At 43.3% G+C, this 25,307-nt stretch overlaps 1 protein-coding gene across 7 annotated transcripts in view; it reads left to right on the forward strand.

The window, feature by feature from the left end:
• Nucleotides 1-25,307, forward strand: part of LOC137955395 (uncharacterized) — a 91,855-nt gene that overhangs the window by 10,151 nt on the left and 56,397 nt on the right. For all 7 annotated transcript variants that reach the window (XM_068802318.1, XM_068802319.1, XM_068802315.1 and 4 more), the window contains exons 9-11: nucleotides 23,004-23,438; nucleotides 23,630-23,756; nucleotides 24,169-24,366. In XM_068802318.1, coding sequence (XP_068658419.1) covers nucleotides 23,004-23,438; nucleotides 23,630-23,756; nucleotides 24,169-24,366 — 760 coding nt within the window. The remainder of the gene's footprint in view (nucleotides 1-23,003; nucleotides 23,439-23,629; nucleotides 23,757-24,168; nucleotides 24,367-25,307) is intronic.

A 25,307-nucleotide genomic window follows, 5' to 3' on the forward strand; every position in this document is an offset into this window, starting at 1 on the left:
CATTAGTGGAGGGGATTCACCACTCCCAATAGTACCTACGTCTCTGCGGCACTTGTGAGGATTCAATTCAACATGTTCTCCTCCACTGCAACTACTCTTAGGGTTTGGATGGCCATGTTTCAGAAAATTGGCATCCAATTGGGCCTGCACCAGAATCTCTTTGGCACCATTCAGAGGGTGCTAGGGACTAGTTTGCCTAAAATTGGCAAATTGCTTTTCTTTGCTTGCCTAGCTCACGTCCTTTAGTGTCTTTGGCTGGAGCGCAATAACCGATGCTTCAATTTGAAGTTCAGCAATATCGATAGCACCATATCTTCCATTGTGGGTCTTATCTCTAGTTGGCTGCACACCAGGAAGGAATTTCCCCCCATGCGAGAATTTCCCTTTTGATGGAATTGGCATCCTCTTGGCACATATGTCGGGTCCTCAAAAATCTCCTGCCATGGCTGAATGGACTCCTCCCAGTGATTGCATCAAGCTGAACTTTGAGGGCAGTGCCTTGGGGTGCTCGGGTCTGACAGGTGCCGAGGGTGTATTTAGAAATCACAGAGGCGAAGTCATCCTTTCCTATGCTGGTCCGGTCGGTATTGTGGATTCTAACACCGCTGAGGTGACTGCCCTTCATTATGGTGTTAAAGTTTTCAAGGATCTACTTCATGGAATGCTCCTTATTGAAAGGGATTTCCAGAGTTGTCATGAGTTGGTGCTTGAGTTCCCCTTCCCCTCCATGCCTTCATTGGCCCCCCTATCCTCTATCTCATACATTGTATCTACCATTTATTGTTCATGACATCAAGTATCTAGATCGGCCAATTCCTCAGCTGACAAATTAGCTAAGCTTGGGACCTCTCTGCAATCTCTCATTGTTGGGATGATCCCCCTAATGTGTAATTCAGCTATTTTAATATAATCAGCACAATTTAAAAAAAAAAAAACCGAGCCAAGGGCGTAAGACCAGGTAAGAATTGAGTGCGTAACTCTCACTAACACTCCCTACCGCACATTGAGCCCTCCTAAGGGTTTAAGTATTCCTCTACTTCCATATGATGCAAAAAAACACCAGAAATAGACATTTGCCATAATATCCTCCCTCTATAGAGAATGGACCAGAAATAAACTGAGAGATAAACTCAGCAATCACAAACGGGAAACAACTGTTCATTTTAAATCTTCTAAAAATAGAATGCCATACACTCCAGCTAAAAGGACAATGCAGCAGAAAATGAGCTACCGTTTCCTCCACATCGCCACACAATTTGCACAAACTAGCCAACACTGCTTGACCTCTTTGAACAAGTTTATCCCTGGTTAAAATTTTGCCTTGATCAGCATGCCGGATAAAATGAAGAACCTTTGGAGGAGCTTTGTACTTCTAGACTGCAGAGACCTTGGAATAGTTATTAGTGGCCGGGTAAGTCTTGTTGTTAAGGAATAGTCTCACCTGGATTAGTGAGATCAAAGATCTTGAGTTTATTAATTGGAAAAAAGGTTTTCTAAGTTGGCTAGTCATTTTGGGATGGGCCTTGGACCCAATTTAACATGGTATCAGAGCAAATACTCATATGTAGGCCTCCACCCAAATTATCCACGTGCCTACACGTGAGGGGCTCTACCCAAACTATCCACGTGCCTACACGTGAGGGGGAGTGTTAAAGAATTGTCCCACATGGATTAGTGAGATCAAAGATCTTGAGTTTATTAGTTGAAAAAGAGGTTTCCTAAGTTGGTTAGTCATTTTGGGATGGGCCTTGGACCCAATTTAACACTTGTAATAAGAAGTAGCAGTAAAGAAGCCTGCTGATTCTAGACACCAACTAGGTAAGACCTTGCCATGATCCTGAGTAAAAACCAAGTCTAGTTGTGGAAGCAATGGGCAGAACTCTTGGATTTCAGCATCAAGGAGAGCACGGTGAAAATTGAGGCACCAACCTCTTGATGCTGTATGTGCCACCAGTGAATGATAAAGAGAAATAACTGACCTTCCGTCATGAATTTAGTACGAGATGTGACACTAAAAAATCTCCTTGAGACGACAAACCGCCTTCCACTTTTTTTTTTTTTTGAAATGGTGCTGAATTTTATTAGAGAAGAAAAATATACATCAAGGGGGGGGATACCAAACAATGAGGGATCGGAGGGAGTTTTAGCAAGTTTATTGGCAAAAGGGTTCACCGATCGGTTTACATGAGTCCAAGAGAAAGATATTATGGAAACAATATCATAAATGGAGTGAAGAACATGCCAATGGCGCAAGGGGGGAGTGGCTGAGCCCGAACACCAACCAATGACAACACTGGAATCCCCTTCAATGAGTAGATGATCTGAGAGGTGATCCTTGAAAGTGATCAGCTCATGCAAAAGGGCCGGAAACTTTAGCAGAGGTTGAGTTAGCAACACCTAGAGGACCATCATAAGAGAGAATAATCTCCCCTGAGGAATTTCAAAAAACACCACCGAAACCAGCTGGCCTCGGACAACCGATGGCACTGCCATCGAAACTTAACCTGATGCTGCCATATGGGGGGGGGGGGGTTCTCTCTGCTTTGGCAGGAGGCTTGGAGGGACTGGACATAATGCACTAGGATGTTCCAGTGCATTTGAAGAGACATGCCTGTAAGGGAAGAGAATTCTTTTCTGGAGTGTAGCCAGCTGGAAATGAGGCCCACGACGGAGTTGATAGTGTTGTCCATGCTATTGAATTTTTGGTTGAATCGCCAGTTGTTGCACTCCGGCCAAATGCACTAAGGCACATGGGCAAGGCAGGCAGAAAGGAGGGTCTTACCAAGCTTTGGAAGGGGGGTTCCCATGACCATGGGGATGGTCCCATTGAGGTCGTGCTGAAGGCCGAGCTGGAGACCGATCTGTTGGAACATAGCCATCCAGATCCTCCACGAGAAATTGTAGTGAAGGAGCACGTGCTGGACAGACTCGTCACAGGAGCTGTAGAGGGGACAGATAATGTCCGGACTGGTGTGGCTGCATTTGTGAAGGTTGTCAACAGTAAGGATCTCGTCCCGGATGGCGGTCCAAATGAAATTTGATTTTGTTTGGGGCGGAGATTTTCCAGACAGTGGCTGCACTGTGCTCGGGAATATTGGGGGTTCATCCTCTGACATGGTTGTGTGCAGAAGCAACCAAGAAGAGACCACTGGCGTTGGGCTTCCAGATCATCTTGGATCTGCTCTCGAAGGACTATGCTACCAAGGGTGGACAAAAGAGTGCAGAGAGCATCAGTTTCATCCTCTCTCAAGCCGCACCTAAAGTGGAAATTCCATGATTGGTTTCCCCAAGCATCGGCCATAGTGATGTTCTGACGCATAGATATCCCGAATAAGGAGCTGAAATTGTCCACGAGAGGGCGACTGCCACACTAGGTGTCATGCCAGAAAAGGAGCTTCTGGCCATAGCTGGTGAAGAATGACATTGCTGATTTGAGTAAGGGAAGTAGAGGGCAGAGTGATTTCCAGATCAGGGACATGCGATGCTGGTTTCCTCTCTCCGTCCACCACAGACCCGGCCACTGTAGCTTGAAGGCAACCATATTTCTCCAAATAGTTCTGTGCTAGATGTTGAAATTCCAGACCTATTTGAGGAGAAAGGTGCGGTTCATCTCATTTGTGGAATGGATACCAAGGCCCCCCACCAGGCGTGGAAGACAAACATCCTTCCAATTCACAAGGTGCTATCTGAAAGCGTCGTCGGATCCACGCCATAGAAAGCGCTTTCTAATGGCATCGATTCTCTTGCAAACAAATGTTGGACAGCGCATAAAAGAGAGGTAATAGTTGGGTAGGCCAGCGTGGCTGGATTTCAAAAGAGTTAGTCTGCCTGCAGCGGAGAGAAGCTTGGAGTAGTCTAGGGAGCAGCCCAGGAAGTCCGCCATGTTTTGCAGGGTGTCATCATCAATGTGATAGTCAATGATAGTTTTATGCCAATTGATCTGGTGCCCTGAGGAATGTTCTAATAAACCAAGAAGTGCTCGGAATTTCCGGACATGGTCCATTGTACCCACACCAAAACAGATGGTATTGTCGGTGAATTGAAGGATTGGGATGTCAAAAGTGGCATTATCCGCAATGGGTAGAATCCTTCCCGAAGCTTTGGCTGAGTTAACCAAGGAGGAAAGGTACTCGACTATAATGTTGAACAAAAGTGGGGATAGGGGGTCTCCTTGTCTGATACCACGGGAACCCTTAAAGAACCCACAAATAGTGCAGTTGATGAAAATAGAGTAAGTAGCAAAGGAAACACATCTTTTGATCCAAAAGCGCCATTTCTGTCCAAACCCCATTTTGCCTAGAAGGATGTTAAGGAGCTTCCAATTGACCCTATCAAAGGCCTTTTCAAAATCTAGTTTGAGAGCGAATCGGAATTGTTTCAAAGTCCTGAAGTAATGAAAGAGTTCATGACCGGTCATTGTTGAATCAAGAATGTTGCACCCCTTGATGAAGGCACACTACCCATGGTGAATGACAAGGGGCAGCACAACTTTAAGCCTATTGGCTAGTAGGCGAGCAAGGATTTTGTAGGTGCTGGTGGTGAGGCTAATTGGACGGAAGTCTGAGGGTTGTTCCACATTGGACTTCTTTGGTATGAAGGGAATAAAAGAGGCTCCCAAGCTTCTGCATGTTATACCACGGTGGAAGAAATCCTGGACCATGGCGATGACATCTTCACTGATAATGGACCAGCAATGACGGTAAAATTCCCCATTATAATCGTCTGATCCGGGCTCACGGTCATGTGGCAGACCAAGGGTGGCCATTTCAATCTCATGAGTGGAGAATGGAAGCTTGATTAAATCGGCAGCAGCAGGCGGGATTTTAGAGAGATTAACATTCTGAATGTATGGGTGGGATGGGCAGCTTTCTATATACAGACATGAAAGAAAACCCACCAAGGGGTTAGTAGTGGAGGGCCGGTCCGATGTTACTTCGCCATCAACACATAGCGCAATAATTCGATTGGCCCAACACATAGCAAAGGCTACAACGTGATTTTTTTTGAATTGGTGTCACCCTCAAAGAGCTATTTAAAGCGGGCGCTTTGTTTCCAACGGACGAGCTCATTGTGAGCGAAAGTTTGGACTTGGTTTTGAATGGAAAAAAACGCTGAGAAATTTCATTGGGAGAGAGACACCTGAGTTCTTCCGCAACATCCAGGATAGAAAGCTGATTGAGGAGAGAATTCTTCTCAACAGATTGCATGGACTGACACCCCAAGGACCAAGTTTTGAGGTGCGTTTGAGCAATTTCAACTTCTGAGGGAGAGACCATTCTCTCAAGCCATTAAGAGCAAGGCCCTTCCAGACATGCATGAGAGCAGAATCGAAGGTGTTGTCATTGAGCCAGTAGTTGTCAAACCAAAAGGGTAAAGGGCCCCATCTTCCAAAATGGGTGTCGAGCAGGATTGGCCAGTGGTCAGAAACTGTGCACACAAGAACTTTGCCATTACATTGTCATAGAGACGCTTTCACTCATCATGCGCTAAGAAGCGATCCAGTTTAGATAGGATAGGGGGCTGGCGACCGTTGGACTAGGTGAAGGATTTTCTAGATAGTGCGATCTTCTCCAATTCACAGTAGCCGATGAAATAAACAAAGTGGTGCATGGAGGTAGAAATTCTAAGGGCTGGAGGGGTTTTCTCGTGGCAGAAACGAATGACGTTGAAGTCACCAACAAGGAGGGGAGTGGCGAATGTTGGTAAATAGTGAGGAGGTCATCCCAAAAGAGTTGCCTATCTCGATATTTAGTGCGGCCATAAACGCAGATGAGGCACCAGATATTGCCAGTGTTCTTGTCTTGTAGTTTGACGCCAATTGACTATGTTCCCAATATATTATGAATGACCTCAATGACTCCCGGGTCCCAAATGAGAAGGATGCCGCTAGACAGGCCAACTGCATCAACATTCAACCAGCCAAAATCCCGAGAAGGCTAGGGGTCCTTAACAGTTGCATTGGAGAGGGAAGAGACTTTTGTTTCTTCAAGAATGGCAATGCTGGCTTTAGTGGAAGAGAGAAGACTTCGAATGGTTGCCCAGTGCTAGGTAGAACCAACTCCGCGAGTATTCTAGGATACCCCTATCATTTATCATGCTTTTCCTGGACTTTGGACGAGTGCTGATCACCAGGTAGGGGCCAGAGTAGACTACCCCCATCAATTTAGCTAGTTCCATCATCTACAAGTTTTAGGATTGAACTTGTGCTTCTCATATTGAAGAGCTTCCACAAAGCACTGAGAGCATTCATCGGGTTTTGGAAAAATGAAGCCCCTTGTTTTTGGATTTCTAGGGTATCAATTTTGGACACTAGGCGCACTTTGTAGAATCTGTCTGGGTTGAGCTCGATTATGATGTTGGTAAGTGGCAATGATTGGGGGGGGGGGGGGGGGGTACTCTTCGGTGTTTGATTCGGAGTTGGAGTGGTATTGGAAGTTTGTAAGTTGGTGAGGGAGAGAAAGAGGAGGGGTGCCCATAATAGGAAGGAAAGCCGTTGGGGTAATTTCGTTGGAGTGATCGGAAGATATAGGGGGGCTGGATTTGCATTTGGGCGGCGTGTCAGGTGTGCTTGTGAATGGGGTTCACTTGCCAAGGGGGGATCCAAGTTGGCATTTGAACTCAGTGAGTTGGTGACTGGGCGAGGTGTTTGATGAGTTAACTCATCAGAGTCGCGGTTTGGCTTGTTGTTTTGCCGGAAATCTGCCATATCGTCAAAGGATACATTGATCTAGAACCTGGCATTATTGACAACAATGCAGAGGAATTGGTGACCGCTTTGAAGACAATGGGGGTTGATCAGGAGGCCTGCCTCGTCCAGACGATGTCATTGTTTGGTGTCTCGATCTAGGGATATGAGCATTCCAAAGATGGCAGTGATGCTCATGAAAACTTTGGATTACCATAGCTCGGCTGGGAGGCCATGTATGTTTATCCATTGACTGAAGGGGCTGTGGGGAGCCTTTAATTGATTCCGTGATGCTCGAGCCGAGGCAAGGGCTAAGGATTTATCTGAACTTGTGTAGAGGTGGACCAACCAATCTTGGGTGGCGAGGTGTGAGATGCGTGGAGTATAACTGAGTTGAAGTTGGTAGTGGTGATAATGATAGATTGACCAAGTGCAGAGCGGCCATCACACAGGATACTGGAAGGGAAAGAGATGGTAGCATTGGGTCGTGATTAGGGGTGGCTTCGAACCGAGCTGGCTTGCTAGTGGCTCGAGTTCGGCTCGGTTTGTTTCGTTATCTCTCGAGCTCGAGCCGAACTCGAGCTTCAAAATAAAAAAAACGAGCCGAGCTTGACCGAAGCCAGGTTTGGTTCGTGAGCCGGCTCAAGGTGAGTCAGGATCGGTATTAGGATCAGGATCGGGATCTGGAGTAGGGGAGCGGGAGCGTGAGCAAGAGCGGGGGGGGGGGGGGGGGGGGGGGGGAATTTTTTCCTCCCCTCATCACCATCGAGCCCCTCCTGTTGCCTATTGTCGCCGCCTCTAACGCCGTCGACAACTGCTTGCCGGCCGCCTCTGTGGTCGTCCGTTCGATTTCTTCCTCTCCTTGCCGTCGCCTCTGTTTTCGTCACTGCCACTTTCGTCACCGCCGCTGTTGTCGCCGTCGATGCCGCCGCTTTCGTCACCGCCGCTTCTTTCGTCACTGCCGCTTCCGTCGTTGCCGCCATCGCCGTCTTCCCCGACGACAGGTCCTCCCTGGCGCCGTAACCCCCTTCCCTCCGCTTCGTCTCGGCGGAAAACCAGAACTAGTAAGTTCAGGGGAGAAATTAGGGGAAAAATAATCTCCCCCCCTCCCACCCGCGAAGATGATTTCACACGTGCGAGATCATAAAGTAAAAATAAAAAAAAAACTTTTTCCTTAAACTCTCCTTCCTCATAGCTTTTGAACAAATTAAAAATACATTTTATAGAAATAAGTTTCGATGAACTATTAGTATCTCATGTTTTTTTTAAACATTTTTCTAATTGAAAATTCTTATTAAAAAATCATATAATTTTCTAAGTAAGATTTTCCTGCCAAGATGGGGTAGAAAATTGTATAGAAAATTTTTGAAAAAGTATTTAACAGTTGATGCTGTAATACTTTTAGCATGAAACAATTTTCATTGCAATTTTGTGTTTGACAATTTATTTGATTAAAAATTTATCGATAAGTATAATAATATATTAGATTGATTATTAATTTTTATTTATTTCCCTAGAAGAGGCAATAAGAGGTATATTTAACTTTCCTAAGAAAAATTTAAAATATTTCTTGTAATTTTCTAATAAGTCACTAATAGTAATAGGATTTTATTTAAAGGATTTATAGTTCTTACTTAGGTGATTGTAAATTGATATTGATATTTCATTTAATTTTGTTGTGTTTGATTATTGTATGGAGTTTATTCATAATGTTATGCAGGGTATGGAGTGTTTAGACTATTTTATGGAGTGTATAAACAACTTCATGGAGTGTTTATGGAATGTATAGACAATTTTATGGAGTGTTTATGAAGTGTTTACGGAGTATTTATGCAGGTATTATGTATATAGATTATACCCAATTTTAAGTAGAGGTCATGCCGAATTTTATATAGGTATTATATACATAGATTATGCTCAATTTTAAGTAGAGATCATGCCCAATATTATACATGTATTATATATATATGTTATGCCCAATTTTATGTAGAGGTCATGCCCAATTTTATGTAAAATGTATACATAATTTTATATACAATTTATTTTATATATATTTTTGGAAAAGTTTTATGTTGAAGCTCGAGTTCAGCTCGAACTCAGTTAAAATTTTTGGGCTTGAGCTCGATAACAATTTTAGGCTCGAGACGAGGTTCGGCTCGAAGCTTGGTTTGAAATATTTAAATCAAGCTCGGCTCGAACATAGGCAGGTTCGGGCTCGGCTCGATACCACCCCTAGTCGTGACAGTCCAAATTCAGGGGCTGGTAACTGTGCTGGAGGAACATGGGGCGTTGCTTGTTGTCTCAGAGTGGGTAGTGATTGTGAGTTCAAAGGGGATGGAAGTGGCTGGAAAATCAATGGAGGCAAAAAAGGATTTTGTGTATGGTTATGGGGGAGCGGGAGTGGTGGGGAAAGCAATGGTGGGTTTACCGGTGGTTATTTCTCTTGGAGTAGAGTCGAGGTTGGTGAAAGGCTAACCAGGCAGTCGTGAAGTGCTCTCTAGCTGAAGTTTGTGTTGGTTAGGTCCGCAACATAAATGCCATAATGAGGTTGTCACGGTGTTGGGCAATCTTACATTCTCTCTGACCACGAAAACTGATGACGGAAATGTAAAAGACGAAACAACTAATCCATAGTTCTAGAGTCTTGTTCGAGTAGTTCACTCCATGGTCATCCTCATTAGTTGCCAGCAGTGTACGGCTGTCGCAACGATTGAGATGTAGATGAAAGAGCGCTTGGTTCCATTAGCAATGGTAATGCGGACGACAATTCCAGAGGCACGATTAATCTTCTCCACCGTAGCAGTAGTATTTCTGTAAGCAAAATGGACAAAATCAGGCTTGTGCTGTGATTGTCTTCGCTTGGAAACAGTAATCCTGTCGTTGTGGTTGTCACCTTAGTCTTTTGTCCTTGGTGCATCGGTTGAGGTAGCACCGTGTCTTGTCTTCAGGATGCTATCTTGGTTACTGCAGGTTGAACTCGGGAGTTGTGGCTTCGCAACAGCCATAGGGTCGTCATGCTGGAGGCCAGCGCTTGCACTGACGACAAGTGAGGGGAGATTGTCGTCAGAATTGGCCACCATAGTGGTCGTGGTCGTTGCAGATGGAATCACCTCAGTCGCAAGGGCCATTGGGATGCCAATTATTCTTGTCAGCATCAAGCAACACAAGCCTTCCACAAATCTGAATAACGAGAAACACAAGAGTTTGAAGACAACCATGAAGAAGCATCATAGTTGTACTTTTTGCAGTAATCATCATCCACAGGGAATCTTTTCACACATAAAACACTATGACCACTTGCATAGAAATGACTTGTTAGTGAGTTCAACCTTTTGATCCCTAGGCTTCCATGCAAACTCTTCCCAACGTACTAAGGAATACTTTTTTTTTGAAATGTTGATAACTTTATTTTAAAGAGGAGGAGGATACATCAAGGGAGACCTCCCCTAACAACAAGAGATTGAAAGAAGGGGGTGGGGGGCAGTTTAGCACACAAATCAGTAGCCGAATTGGCTGATCTAAGTACATGAGACCAAGTACAAGAAATGGTGGAAACAATGTCCAAAATATCAAGAGAAATCTGCTAGTGATGCCATGGGTGAAGGATGAGGTGAAACACCATCTGATGTTGACTTTGGAGTCTCCCTGCACGATAAGAACACTGAAGCGGTCTTGAAAAATATCGCAAGCCGTGAAGGAGATGAGAGAGCTCAGCAGTGCTCGAGTCAGTAATACTGAGAGGGCCAAAGCAAGAGAGTATGTCAGTGCCTCCCGGATAAAAAATCACCCCTCCAAAACCAGCCAAACCCAGGTTCCTAAAGGCGCTGCCATCAAAGTTCATCTTATAATATCTGGTGGGAGGAGGTGCCCAAACAACAACTCGGTGGGAGGTAGAGGGGATGTCAAAGCATCTCTGATCAGAGACGGCCTGTAGCCGACCAATGCTGCAAGCAAAGTAGAACATAGAAGATAAGTACTCAACAATTATGTTGAAGAGGAACGGGGAGAGGGGGTCTCCCTGACAGATGAAGCCATAGACTGTGCCATTGAGGAACAAGGAGTACAAGGTCGAAGAGACACAACTGTGGATCCAAAACCTCCATTTGTCTCCGAACCCCATTCGCTACATAATGTTATCCAAGAGGGACCAACTAACCCGGTCGAATGCTTTCTCGAGGTCCAACTTGAGAACAAACCGTGGCTGACCCATCTTGGCAAAATGATCCACAATCTCATGCGTGGCCATAACTGAGTCTAGTATGTCACGGCCTCTGATAAAATCGCTCTGGTTTCAATGGATGATGGAAGGAAGAACAACTTTGAGACGATGAGCCAGAATGCGGGCGATGATCTTGTACGGACTTAAAATGAGACTGATCGGCCGGTAGTCCTGAGGGCGTTCCACACTAGCTTTCTTGAGGACTAGAGCAATAAGGGAAGCACCCACGCTCTTAAATATGATTCCACGATCATAGAAACTTCGGACCATGGAAATGATATCCTATCTCAAAAGAATACTTGAAATTATCTTCAGTCTCCCCACCTTAAAAATCTTCATTGGATTGTTTCTAACAATGCAACAAGCTTTGAGGACAAAGAAATAGGGACAAAAAATTACTAGGAGTTCCCTAGAGAATAGACCTTATCATTGTTGAATGGGAAAAAGTCTCAGCCAAAAAGTTTTAAGAAAAGTATTGGGTTATAAGATTGGGCAATAAGCCTCCAAAGTGGCTAGTCAAGGATGGAACTGGGCTTAGTCTAGTAGTGGTATCAGAGTAAGATGTGCACATGGGCCAAGGCTCAATTTGTGCTTACCAAGTTTTTTAAGTATTGTGTGCTCTGTAGGATTGGAGTTTCTATGGTGTGGGCTTTGTTGGAAGTTGTGTCCTCATCTCGAGCCATTATATGTAAGCCTCAACATGGGGTGGGGGGTGGGGGTGTTGATTCTTAAAAAGTCCCCTCGTTGAAAAGTATTAAGAAAATAACATCAGCTTATAGGTTGGGCAATAAGCTTCTTTAATGGCTAGTCATTTTGTGATGGAACTGGACTTAAAATAATAATAACAACTGCACAACTTGCCATGGAAAGGAACTTTCCTTTCCAGGAAGACAGCCTACGCTCCTCATACTCAATAATCCTGTTCTAGATACTAGTAGGAGGCTTGCCAAAAAAATAATGGGAGCCCATAATATGTCTTAGGAAGGGGAAGAGGGCTACATCTCAAAACAGACGCATAGCCAGAGACACTTTCTTCATCTGGATTCATACCAAATATACTGGTTTTACTCCAGTTCGCTGCTTGGCATGATAACACTGATTATATCAACAGTAAGTCCTTGACATTTCGTAAGTGGTTCAAGGACCCTTCACAGAAACAAATGACATTATCCACAAACTGAAGCAAATGGAGTACAAGTATTTGAACTCTCTATAGGAAAGCCCATCATTTGCCAACAGCCACAACATATTTTAAGATAGCCAAAAGACCTTCCCCAACTATATTAACAAGGAGAGGAGACAAGGGTTCTCCTTGACAAGCTCTCTGAGATCCCTCAAAATAACCTTTCACTGAGGCAGTCAATAATATTGAGTAAGAGACAGAAGAAAGATTACTATGTATCCAGGCTTCCCACTTAGAAGGGAATCCCATCTTAGACATAATGTTATCCAAAAAATTCCAGTTGACATGGTTAAATGCCATCTCCATGTCAAGCTTGATAAGGGGGACCTGCTTTACTCTCTTTCTTGCAATCGTGACAAGTAAGTTCATGAGCAATGGGAACAGAATCTAAAATTTTCCTACCCTTAATAAAATAGGTTTTGTGAAGGATTCTGTGGGTGTCATCAAAGCTTCTTTCTCTGGTCCAATTGGTATGTGTAATGCGATGGAAGCTTCTTTCTCTACACTCATTTCTTGGTGTTCTGGTGATTCCACTCCTGCTTGAACACGATGATGAGATAATGCATGTGTGTTCTGGTTTAACTGTTTCTTGTCATCATGTTTTAAAACAGCAACCGTGTTGCTGATTCTTTAGCTAAATCAGGTTTAACAAGGACTAGTTTATTAGTCAGAGAATCCTTCTGCGATGGGGTTTGAGGTTTTTCCTCTCCCCCTCCTTTGTAATTTCCTTGTCATGAATCACCTTGTTATTTAATGTGCTGTAAGCATCACTGATAACATGAGGGAGGACTTTGCAAGTCTTATAGAAAGTTACCAGGGCAATGATATTATAATTACTAGTAATGAGACTAATCGGCCTATAGTCAGCAGGCTTATTAGCCCCCTCTTTCTTCAGCACTAGCACTATAAAAAAAGCTGCCATATTGGATGAGATGACCCCATTATGATAAAAATCATGAAAAGTGGCCTGGACATCTTCCTTAATAAAGTGCCAACTGTCCTTATAGTATTCAGTGGTGAAACCGTTTGGTCCAATGACTTTGCTGTTCAACATCAGTTGGAAGGTTGCTTCAATTTCCTTCAACATGGAAGGGTGAATTAAAACATCAGCCATAGAACTGATGACAGTTGAGAAAAACAAATTAGCAGGAAAAGGCCTGTCCAGAAACATTAGTATAAAGATTCTGAGAGAAATTTAGTGAAGTGCTCATGATCACATCCCTATCAGTCTATCTATAGTCAAACAGGAAATGGTATTAACCCTCCTATGCGATGATGCTATCACATGAAACATCTCGTACTAGCGTCACTCTCTTTTATCCTTTTACACTAGGCTCTTTCCTTCTAGTATTACTTTTTTTTTTTTTTTTTGAAAAGATGCTGATTTTAATTAAGAGAGCTCAAATGAGCAGGTTACAAAGGGGCAAGCCTTCCTAAACAATGAGAGATTGCTGGGAGGTTCCAAATTTTGCCCATTTATCAGCCAAAGAATTGGCTGATCGAGGAATGAGGTTCCAATTACAATGAATAGATGACACAATGGTAGCAATACAATCGGTGATAGGCCACTGGCGCCAGGGGGGGGGGGGGAAGCTATCTTTGAGCACCAACTGATGACAGTCTTAAAATCTCCTTCAGTAAACAACTTGCCATGGAGATGCTCTTTGAGGATTTGAAGGTCGAATAGAAGAGCAATCACTTCAGCAATATTTGAACAGCAATGCCCACCGACCCTGCATAAGATAGAATAGGGTCTCAACAGTTGTCTCTGAAAACATCACCAGCTCCAGCCGGCCCAGGACAAACTAAATCACTGCAATCAAAATTGAGTTTGATGCAGTTGCAAGGGGGAGGATCCCAGGTGGCCATAATCGGAGTACTACACGGGCTTGCCATATGCGTTATCAAACCCCAATTTTCCAGAAGGGAAACACTCGATAGAGAGGCAAACTCCTTCCCGGGTTGTAACCAACTCGAGATAAGGCACATTGCATGAGAAGTCGTGTTTTCCGAGGTGCTAGTCTTGGAGTTGAATCTCCGGTTATTGCGCTTGAGCCATAGGCACCATGGGACATGCGCAAGGCATGCCAAGATAATTAGCTTTCCAACCTAGGAAGGTGGATCCCCATAACTATCTCATAGGTTCCAAAGAGGTCCTGATGTAGCCCCATTTGGAGTCCAATCTTCTGGAAGATCTTCATCCAGACATGCCAAGAGAAATCACAATGTAATAGAACATGCTGGATTGTTTCATCGTTCGTACCACAGAGGGGACAAGTACGATCGGGGGCTGTGTAGCCTCTGCTATGGAGGTTGTCAGAGGTGAGGATCTGTTCCCTTATGGCCGTCCACACGAAAAATTTGATTTTACTAAGCGCCGAGAGCTTCCATGCCAAGTTTGCCTTGTGCTTCTGCATACTGTAATCTTGCTTTCTGATATGAGAGTAGGCGGATGCAATTGTGAATCAACAATTAATACTGGGTTTCTATGTCAATTTATCAATTGCATGTTAATGGATAGTAATGCTGTTGAGTCTGGAGAGGAGAGAGCAAAATGTTAATCCCCGATGAAATGTTAGACTCCATGAGCGGTCTCTTCAAGAATTTTCCACTGAGCAGGAGAGTTCCCTCGCTACCCTAGAGAGCCCTGGGAAATCCTCAGAGAGGGGGTGGGGGCCGCACCATTCATCCAACCAAAAGAGGAGGGTCCTTCCATTGCCTGGGTGAAAAGAAGTTGTATATCTGAATATTGGGATGACTTTTGAATTGATTTCCATATCAGGGATAGGAGGCGAGTAACACCATCCTCCCTCCACTAGGCACCCAAAGGTTGAAGATAGAACCTGACCATATCTCTCCATAGGCTGTTATGCTTGATGTTGAAGTTCCAGATCCATTTGAGCATAAGGGCAGTGTTCATCTCCTTCGTAGGCCGGATGCCTAAACCACCCCGATTGCGGGGCATGCAAATATCCTTCCAACTCACCAAATGATATATGAAGGTGTCCCTCTGATCCTCTCCAGAGAAAACGCCGATGGATGACATCAATCCTGTAGTAAACGGAGGCCAGATAGTGTACGAAAGATAATAAATAGTTTGGTTGTCTTGCCAAACAAGACTTGAGGAGAGTGAGTCGCCTTACAGTAGATAAAAACTTGCCCCTCCAAGTAGCTAGTTTCTTTTCAAATTTCTCAATAAGGGGGGACCAAAGCGTCATCCTAGGCCGAGAATCCAAGAGAGGGAGTCCTAGATATGTATTTGGCAAATTTCCCAATGAGCACCCCAAATAGTCAGCCATACCTTGAAGCATAGATGAGTCGATGTGATAGCCTAAGAGAGTGGTTTTCTTCCAGTTAATGTTCTAACCAAAAACCAATTCAAATAGTCCCAATATAGGACACAGTTTTCGGATCTGATCCATAGTACCAATCCCAAAAAAATGGTATCGTCTTCAAATTGAAGGATTGACACATCAAAGGCTACAGAGATCGTCGTGGGGAGGTGCCATCCCAAGTTCTTGGCTGAATAGATCAATGAGGATAGATATTCCGCTACCACATTGAAGAGCATGATTCCCATGGATCCCTTAAAATATCCACAGACCATTCCGTTGAGAAGAACGGAGTAGCTTGCAGAGGAAATGCAACTTTGAATCCAGAAACACCATTTTTCCCCGAATCCCATCTTCCCTAGGAGAGTGTCCAGAAGCTTCCAATTAACTTTGTCAAAGGTTTTCTCGAAATCAAGCTTGAGGATGAATCTGGGGAGCTTTAAAGCCTTAAAATGGTGGATGAGCTCATGACATTCCTTGGTCGAATCTAATATATTCCTTCCCTTGATAAAAGCACTCTAGCCATGATGAATGGCAAAAGGGAGAGCCCCTCTGAGGCGATTGGCAAAGAGGCGTGCAAGCACCTTGTAGGCACTGGTGGTGAGACTGATCGGCCGGAAGTCAGATGGAAATTATGGCCCTTCCTTTTTAGGATGAGGGCAATAAATGAAGCTCTGATGCTTCTAAATCTGATGCCATGCTGATAAAATGAGTGAACTATGCAGGCAATGTCATCTCTAATAAAGGGCCAACATCGGCGATAGAATTCCCCGTTGAAACCATCCGGGCCCGGAGCGCGATCCGGAGGAAGATCCAGTGCTGCTTTTTCAATTTCCCTACTGGAGAAAGGGAGTTTGATGAGACTAGCTACAACCGAAGGAATAGCCTGGAAATGAACCCTTTCGAAGAAAGGGTGGACTGGCTGGCAATCAGAATATAAATATGCAAAAAAGTTCACCAGTGAGTCTGAAATAAGGGATCAATCCGAGGTAATCTCACCATTGATGCTGAGCGTGGTGATGCAGTTGGCTCTTCTCCGTGCAGAGGCGACTACATGGAAGAATTTAGTATTGACATCCCCATCGACGAGCTACTTAAATCTTCCACGTTGCTTCCAGTGCATGAGCTTAGTATGAGTGAAGGACTGCATTTGCCCTTGGAGGGCATATCTTTGGGTTATTTCCGAGGAAGAGAAGCTTCTAGATTCCTCCTCAGAGTCAAGAGTGGCAATCTGAGAAAGGACGGCAACAATGGTTTTAACATCTTGAGTTTGGCTAGGAAAGTACAACCGCTTGGGCCAACAATGGCCATCTTCTCCCAGAAGGACTGGATAGAGGGGATCGCCATCCAAGCATTGTTGAATATGACAGAGGAGGGGGGTGGGCGGGCAACTGTTGAAGTGGGAATCTACCATAATCAGCCAATGATCGAAAAACAACCCTATTGAGAACTTTGCCTGTGGCATTGCTATACAACTGGAGCCAGTCATTGTTGGCTAAGAAGCAATCAAGCTTGGAGAGGACGAGGGGCTTTTTGCCATTTGACCAAGTGAAGGTCTTCCCAGATAGAGTAATCTCATCAAGGTCCCAACTGCCAATAAAGTCTGCAAATAGCCTCATGGAGGTAGTGATTCTCTGGGAGGGTGGGGATTTCTCATGGCCGAAGCACCCGTAAGCATAAGAGGAATGGGCCACCTCTGACAAGTCCTCAAAAGGTCATCCTAGAAGAGATGTCTCTCACGGATAAGGCACCAAATATTCCCTGATCCTTTGTCTCTCAGCTTGATTCCAAGGGAGTGAGTGCCACAATAACGATTGAGCACCACAATGGTATTGGTGTCCCACACCATCAGAATGCCGCCAACCGATCCAATCACATCCATAGAAATCAATCCAAGTTCTTTAAGGGTCACAACTCGCGGATATATCCAAGGGGGTAGAGAAGTTGCCTTGGTTTCTTGAAGAATAGCAATTTTTGCCTTGGTTGAGACAAGGAGGTCCTGAACTGAAGCGTGACAATGCACAGATCCAATTCCACGAACTTTCCAACAGAGAATGATCATTGATCACTTGTCTTCTTCTTGGACTTCTCAGACAAGTGTTTATCTCCTCGGAGGGGTTCCGTGTAGATGATGCCCATCACCTTGGCAAGTTCCACTATCCGGGCCTAGGTTTTTGGGTAGAATTTTTGCTGTTCTGTCTGGAGAGCAGCCACATGATTTTGATCTCTTTCGCCCGGCTCTGAAAAGATGAAGTCCCCTATCTCTGGGTTGCAGGGGTATCTAGTAGTAACACTGGGACCTCCATGGGGAAGCTGTCTTGGTTGGCCTCTATTCCGGCACAGGTAGGTGACAAGGGGAGGAGGAGAAGGAATTTTGGGGTGAGGATTTCTCGGAGGTGAGGGAGGGGGAGAGTTCATTATCTGAGTGGTGGTGGCTTGAGGGGTGTGAGGACTGTGGGGGTGATTTATAGGAGGGTTTGCGGGGCTTTTGATTGGGGGGGAGATGGGGGTGTGGTTATTTCGGGGGATAAGACAGGAGGGTGTGGATGGTAGCAGTAGGTATCTGGGGGGGGGGGGGGGGGGGGGGGTATGGCAGGCCGTAGGAGGGAGGGACTATTGAGGAGGTAGCTGGAATAGCGTCAGTGCCAACTGTAAGATTGGCTGGGTGACGCATCTGCTGGAGAGAAGAGACCAGGGTTGCTACTCTCAATGTGTGGACAGGCTGTGAAGAATCTCTAGATTCAGCTGCAGGGCTCGAGGTCACACTTCTAAAGTCTTCCATATTTGCCAACTCAATGCGGATCCAGAATCGGGCATTATTCACCATAATGCATCGGAAGTAATGTCCTTCGCAAGGACGTATAGGATTGAAGAGGATCCGGGCCTCATCAAGGCGATGCCAGTGTTTAGTAAGAGGGTCCAGAGCAATTATGGAGCCAAACTCCGAGATGATGCCCATGAAGACTTTGTTGTGCCATAATTCCGCAGGGAGGTCGGTGACTGTAGCCCATTGCCCAAATTGACTAGAAGGAGTCGAGGGGAGCCATTCTGATATCCCAATGATGCCCAAGGGGGTGTGGGAGTGAGAGCAAGGGCCGCAGAAGACTCTAGTTGGGTTTCAAAATGAACAAGCTAGGATTGGGGGTTGAGGTAGGAAATTCTGGGTGTGTAGGGGAGGTGAAGCTCATCGATTAACCATTGAAGGATGCTGCATTTGACGATACTGGGGGAGGTGTGGAGTAGGATAGAGCGGGCCAAAGATTTTTGCCCTTTATGGAGCAAGTTGGGAGGGTTTTGGATGTTTCTAAGTGAATAAGGTGTGTTGGGACATGGTGGCCTGAAAAGAGGTTATGGATGGTTGGGTTAGGGGGTTTCGAAGGAAGGAGAGGTCGGCTCAGGGGGGTGTTTTGTGTCTGGTAGGGCTCGAAAATAAGGGGTGGTGGTGGTGGTGTCGCTAGAGCTGGATGCTCCCCTTGCCGGAGTCGGAGTCAGAGAGAGGCTTTGGATGGCTTTTGCGAATTCCTTCTAGCCGAATCCTGAGTTGGTGGCCTTGGGAATATAGATCCTGGCGAGCACTGTTGAGCCACGACGATGGACGACACGACACTCTCTTCGTTCCCGTAAGGAGCTCACCAACCGGAAGAAAATCGAATCCTGTGTCCAAAGTTCACAGGTTCGATTGGCTTCATTTGTGACTCTTTGGAATTGAAGAACAAAGCTTGAGATGACTTCCATCGGAACGCAAATGAAGGACATCTTCGATCCGACGGCAGAGGAGATGCGAATCACCAGTCCGGAGCTCTGGGCGACTATCTCCATTGTAACTCTGTTCTTTCCGTAGCTGAAACGGAAAGGATGGTTCCTCTTCTTTCGCCGGGAGATCCTCTTCCAGCTAGTGTCAAAACCTTTTGTCGGAGGTTCAGGAGTCTCGTCGGAGGGAAGCTCCGAGAAATCCGAGCGTTTGGAGTGATTTTTTGCTGGATCGGTGATTGTGTACCTTCTGTGTCTTCTCGGCGAGACGCCATCATTCCATCAATCGGTGTCAGAGAAGGTGGCTGAGTCCTTGCCGAAAGTCGGGCGTTGTGGGTTCTAGTCACCGGCCGTGGGGATGGTGACCGGTGAAGGGTCCCAACTCATTTCAAATAACGGCACACGTTAGCGCATACGAAATCGCCATGCTCTCGGCGCATGTTCTGTACCTCTTTGTTAAAGTTCTAGTATTACTTTTCTTGAGTACAACATTTGGGAAGTCCTCCTGAAGGAAACCTCTTGTCAATATTTCAACATTTGATAGAACTATATTTGTTTCTATTGTCAATATCCTGAATGCTTAGAAGAAGAAAATTCTTTTTGTCCATGAAACTAGATTTATATGTTTGCCTCCCACTCTTTGAATTTGCATTGGATGTCTTTCAATTTTCGGGAGAACCTTATAGCAGCTGAATCCTGAACACAACAACTCTTCCACCATTATTCCAGCACATGGCAGAAAGGACTTGTCTTTTAGCCACATCACCTCGAATCTAAATTGGAGGGGACCCCATGATTGAACATGAGATTCATATAGAATTAGGCAGTGATTTGATGCGGGTCGTGGAAGCACATGAGCTGCACCTAGGGGAAACTGATTAAGCCACTCCTGAGAGGTCAGAAAAGATCCAATTTAGACTGTGTATGTGAATTGTTGAGTCGAAAAAATCCCACATTGAAAAATGGGAAGATAATGTAATGGGTTATAAGGTTGAGCAATAGGCTTCCTAAGTGGCTACAAATTTTAGGATAGAACCGTGTTCAACCTAACACCCAACAGTGGTATAGAAGCTACTTGTTTGTATGGACCAAGGCCCAATTTGTGCTCCCTAGGTTATTTGTGTGTTGTGGGTTCCATGAGGTAAGGAGTTTGTGTTCTGGGCTCCATAAAGTAGGAGTTTGTATGCACTGTTGAGTGTTTGTCCCTACGTCTCAGGCCCGTTATGAGTTAGCCTGTGTTGAAGAGCAAATATGGAAGAGTCTTACATGACTCTCATAATAAGAAGTTTTATAGAGCCACAATTATTATGGAAGGAGGTCTCACAAAAGAGTTTTAGTTTCAAGGTGTTTTAGTTATGTGTCTTCTATTTATGTTGAGTTATTTAATTATGCTAGGACTTATCTTTAAGTGTTAGAGTTTGGGTGTAATTGGGACAAAGGTAGTTTAATTGTAATTGGACTCTACTACTTTCCTCTATTATAAATAGGGGTTCTTGTACTCTGATTACAACAAGTCAATGAAGTATTTATCTTTTCCATAAATTCAACATGGTATCAAAGCAGGTACTGTGAGTTGAATCGGTCAACCCATAGAGATAATGGGATCCTTTTCTGATCTATTATCTCTAGTAGTTTAGGTTCGTATTTATCTTTTTTTTCTCTTTTTAGTCCCTATACTTATTGTTTGCTTTGCGTTTTCACCTCTATACTGAGCGTTTTCATATTGCATATTATATTTTGATGGAAAGATATTTGAGTCTACTTTCCAACGAAAAACGAATTTTGGCAATCAGAGTTTTCTACAAAGAGAAATCAACATTTGAAGCAGCAAAGGTCAAATTGCAAAAGAAGTTCGAGCAGCAGCAGAAAACTTCAACTTCTGAGTTATTTTATGCTATTAAGAATGGGACTTTATATGGAGAATTATATATCAAAAGAAAGATTTGTAAGTCTGTTTTCTTACCTATTCAACCAATTCTTGATCTAAGTTTTTTATATGGAGATATTGATCTTGGAAGAGTCAATGGTTATGCTTGCAAAAGGAGAAATAGTACTTAGTTCTACCAGATTACAGAGACTAAAATCTATCAGATTATTTATCTCAAAAGAAGTATATTTTATGAAGCGAAGTTATACTTGGATGAAAGGTATTTAAGTCTAGTTTTAGAAGGAGAATATTTCATGTTAATCTGATATATATTTAAGAATATATTCGCATTGGATGAATCAAAGGTCGTGCTGGTATCCTGTTGCATTGAAAAATCCGAATTTAAGCCAATTTTTTGCATCACTTTTTGAGTTGCTGTTATCGATCAACAATATCAGGAAAATATCTCACTTATGCTTTCCTTGGTTATACGTGTTCGGGTCTCGAGTTCTATACATATTTCTTCTGCGACTTAGCTATATTGGTATGATATCTTACTCGGTTCTCTATCTCCGACTGGATTATTATTTTGGATTATTACTCGGTTCCAACATACTATTTGGTGCAACTTCCTTATTTACTGATGGACTCGTTGTGGACTATTTCATGTGTCCTTATTACTCTTAAGGACGTTCATTACTTACTAGTTATTTACTGCTATACTACTGCAAATTTGCTACATTTTATTTGGGTATTGACCCATTTCCGCTACTGCTATTGTGTCTCTTTGATTGAGATATTATTTCTGAAGAAGAACTCCTCAGTTGCTTGCCTTGGGTTCATTATTTGTTGACTATCGTTGGCATTGGTTTGTCTGATGCGAAATTTGAATTTTTTAGAAAAATAAAGCACATGAAGGCCTTAGCATCTTATCTCCCTCTTTACCCATTACCCATTGGTTGTTTGGCAGCCTTTTATCGCCATCTTGTGAATGACAGATATTACCCATTTATCACCCATTTCTACCTTTGAGAGTCGGTGCCGGGGGTGGGACATCGTGATTGAGGAGTTTATTACTTCATATATATTATTTGGTTCAAGCTGGGATCACTGCCATTATCTCCCAGCTTGAGGGGGAGAAGTAGAAGAAGAAGTACAAGAAAGAGGTATTTTATTCCATATGTTTTGGTAAGTTTTATGTAGCCAAAATATTCAAGACAGGGGGAGCACAAAAGATGAAGTTTTTGCATCTATGAAGAAAGTTTTGCAATAAAGAAAATTGAAGACCAAAAATCATTTTCATTGTAAGCTGAACTATAAACTCCACCTTGAGAGGGAGTGTTGGAGAGAAAATATGGAAGAGTCTTGCATGACTCTCACAATAAGAAGTTTTACAGGGCCACAATTATTATGGAAAGAGGTATCTCAGAAGAGTTTCAGTTTAAAGGTGTTTTGTTATGTTAGTCTTTTATTTATGTTGAGTTATTTAATTATGTTAGGACTTATCTTTAAGTGTTAGAGTTTGGGTATAATTGGAACAAGGGTAGTTTAATTGTAATTGGACTTTATTACTTTCCTCTATTATAAATAGAAGTTCATGTACATTGATTACAATAAGTCAATGAAGTATTTTTTTTTTCCATAAATTCAACAACCTGGATGTGAGGGAGAGTTTTGTGTGGGAAAAAATCCCATTGAGAAGTCAGAAGAAAAGTTAATCGGTTATAAGGTTGAGGCAATGTCTTTTAAGTGACTAGTTATTTTGGGATGGAAATGTAACACCCAACTTTTCAATGTAGGCCTTTTTTCCACTCAACATGAATGAACACTTATGCCTTTAAATTCAACATTAAAATATTTTTTGTTTTACTTAAGTTACTCTACTTTTTCAAATTCAGTTGTTATTTTGCTATTACTATAGTTCTTTTAGTGTTTCAATTCTTGACAACTGCACCCATTTTCTGTAGCATCTTCACTGAAGAAAGGTTGCAGAGATTGACCAAAGGTATTGATGTGTTGGCTTTGGCATCATCCGAGGAGCAGAATCTGGGGGAAGAGATGCGTGGATGCAATGAAACAATTTCGCCAAAACAGAGCTCTATGGACACTAGTAATGATACAATGGAAAGTTCCGAAAAGACTGTTGAAAATTCTTTCTGCAGGTGTGTCACTGATAACAATTATGAGCCCTATCATCAAACAAATGATGAGGAGGCTCTAGAGAAGAAGATTGCATTTCAAGATCAGTCTGAGACAGAAGAGGCGGAGGGTAAAAGGAAACCTGGAGTTGTCATGCAAAATTCTAATTGCTCCATGAAACGATCTAATGAAAAACGCTTACCTGAAGCTGTTTTACCTCTCTTGTGGCATTACCAGACTGAGAGCTCTGATTCTTCTGCCAGGTGATTCAGTATATGTTGAAGCCTGCCCCTCTATAACCTACCAAAAGAAAAAGAAGGCTCGCCAGGGCACTACTCTATGATATATAATATTGCATTGAGGAATGATTTTGGTTTGTTCTCTCATTTGTCCTGTAATCAGGGATGGACATATTCATCATTGCTCATTTTTTTCTTTTTTCCCTCTTTTACAGTATCCAGGGATCTCCCAGGGAGGACAGATATATTTGGAGTAATATGGAGGAAGGTGAGCAGGAGGAACCATCATCATCCGGTCACGAAGATTTCAACGACCATAATGACATTCTTGAATGGGCTAAGGTAGGCAATATTTTAATTTGAGTCTGCTTTGATAAAAATAGGTTACAGTTTGTTTTACGAGAAAAAATAAAGAAAAATTAGAAGAGAAATATGGATAGAGAAGGAGGCTTAAAATTGGAAATCAGATCTGCTCAAAATCAACCTTTTCAAAAGATGCTCCTACTTTCTGATGACTATGATTCTTTCTCAATATTGAATAAAATAATCTCTCAAGAATGTTTCTGAATTTAAACTCCAATACATAATACACTATTTGGACTTTTGTCCTTCTCACTCACAATTTATGTCTTGGACTTACAGCAGTATATATCTTAAACCGTTGCTTCCTCATATATGCTCTTTCTGGTGTTTAATTCTTGAACACTATTTGTCTTTTCTTTTTTTTTAAAAAAATCTGTTATTTATTTTTCAGGCAAACAATCATGGATCTTTGCAAATACTATGCGAATACTACCAGTTACGTTGCCCTGCTCGAGGTTCAACCTTAGTATTTTACCCCCTCGAACACCTTCATCCCTTGGAATTTCATAGAGCTGCAGAAACAGTGCTTCACACTGCAGGTTCAACCATTGACTTAAGATCGTGCTCTACAAGTTTGGAAGTGGCCGAGGTATTATCTTGCCATGATTCACCTCTTAGGGTTTTTTATTTTTATGTTTATGTTTATTTATTTTATGTATTTTATTTTTAAATGTTGATTTACATAAGCATACTATAGATATGAGACTTGAATGCAAAAGCTTACACTAGAAATTCAACTCTTACTAAAGCAGCTTTGTCAGGAATTCCAAATTATTATCTTTCTTTTTTGCCTTCTTGTACTAATTTTGCTAATAAAACGGAGGAGATCGTATGTTGTTTCCTTAATGGAAGAAGAGTGTCTCTTGTGCGCCCCTCTCCACACTAATTGGAAGGCGATTGTTCATATGTCCACTCCCTCTCCACCCCCCTGGGTGGCTATTTGGGCTCCCCCCTGCCTGTCATTTCTAACTCAACTTTGATTGCAGGGGTCTCGGGAATCCTGGGATGGCCGGTTTTGGCTGGGTGATATTTGACCCCTGCGGCACAGCTCTTATCTCCTACTCCGGGCCCCTTGGCATCACTGACTCGATCATGACGGAGCTCTCGGGTCTTCTCCGTGGCCTTTGTATTTTTCAGAATTATTTTAGTGGCCCATTCATTGTGGAGGGTGACTCCCAAGTGGTTATTGGATGATGCTCCTTCTCTACATTCCCTCTATGGCATCATTGGCAGTTATTTCTTGATATTATGGATCTCATCTCCTCTATCCCTTGTTCCTAATCTCATGTACTTAGATCAACCAATTCGGCTGTAGATTGTTGTGCTAAATTGGGTCCCTCCCTTCAATCCCTTGTTGTAAGGGGAGGCCTCATTTGATGTACTTTTTGCTTCTTCTTGAAATAAAATCATCACTGTATAAAAAAAAAAGAACTTTTGATCAGTTTCTTTACCATTTGGTGAACTGGCCAAAAGTTTGTCTTCCAAAGGATAAAAGTGGCTTTGGTAATCCCATTTACTTGATGAATCAAG

The sequence above is a fragment of the Aristolochia californica genome, unplaced genomic scaffold (assembly GCF_029961685.1).
Source record: "Aristolochia californica isolate CCGP_79_NKW_82.1479 unplaced genomic scaffold, dmAriCali1.0.hap1 SCAF_2, whole genome shotgun sequence".
NCBI classification, from domain to species: domain Eukaryota; kingdom Viridiplantae; phylum Streptophyta; class Magnoliopsida; order Piperales; family Aristolochiaceae; genus Aristolochia; species Aristolochia californica.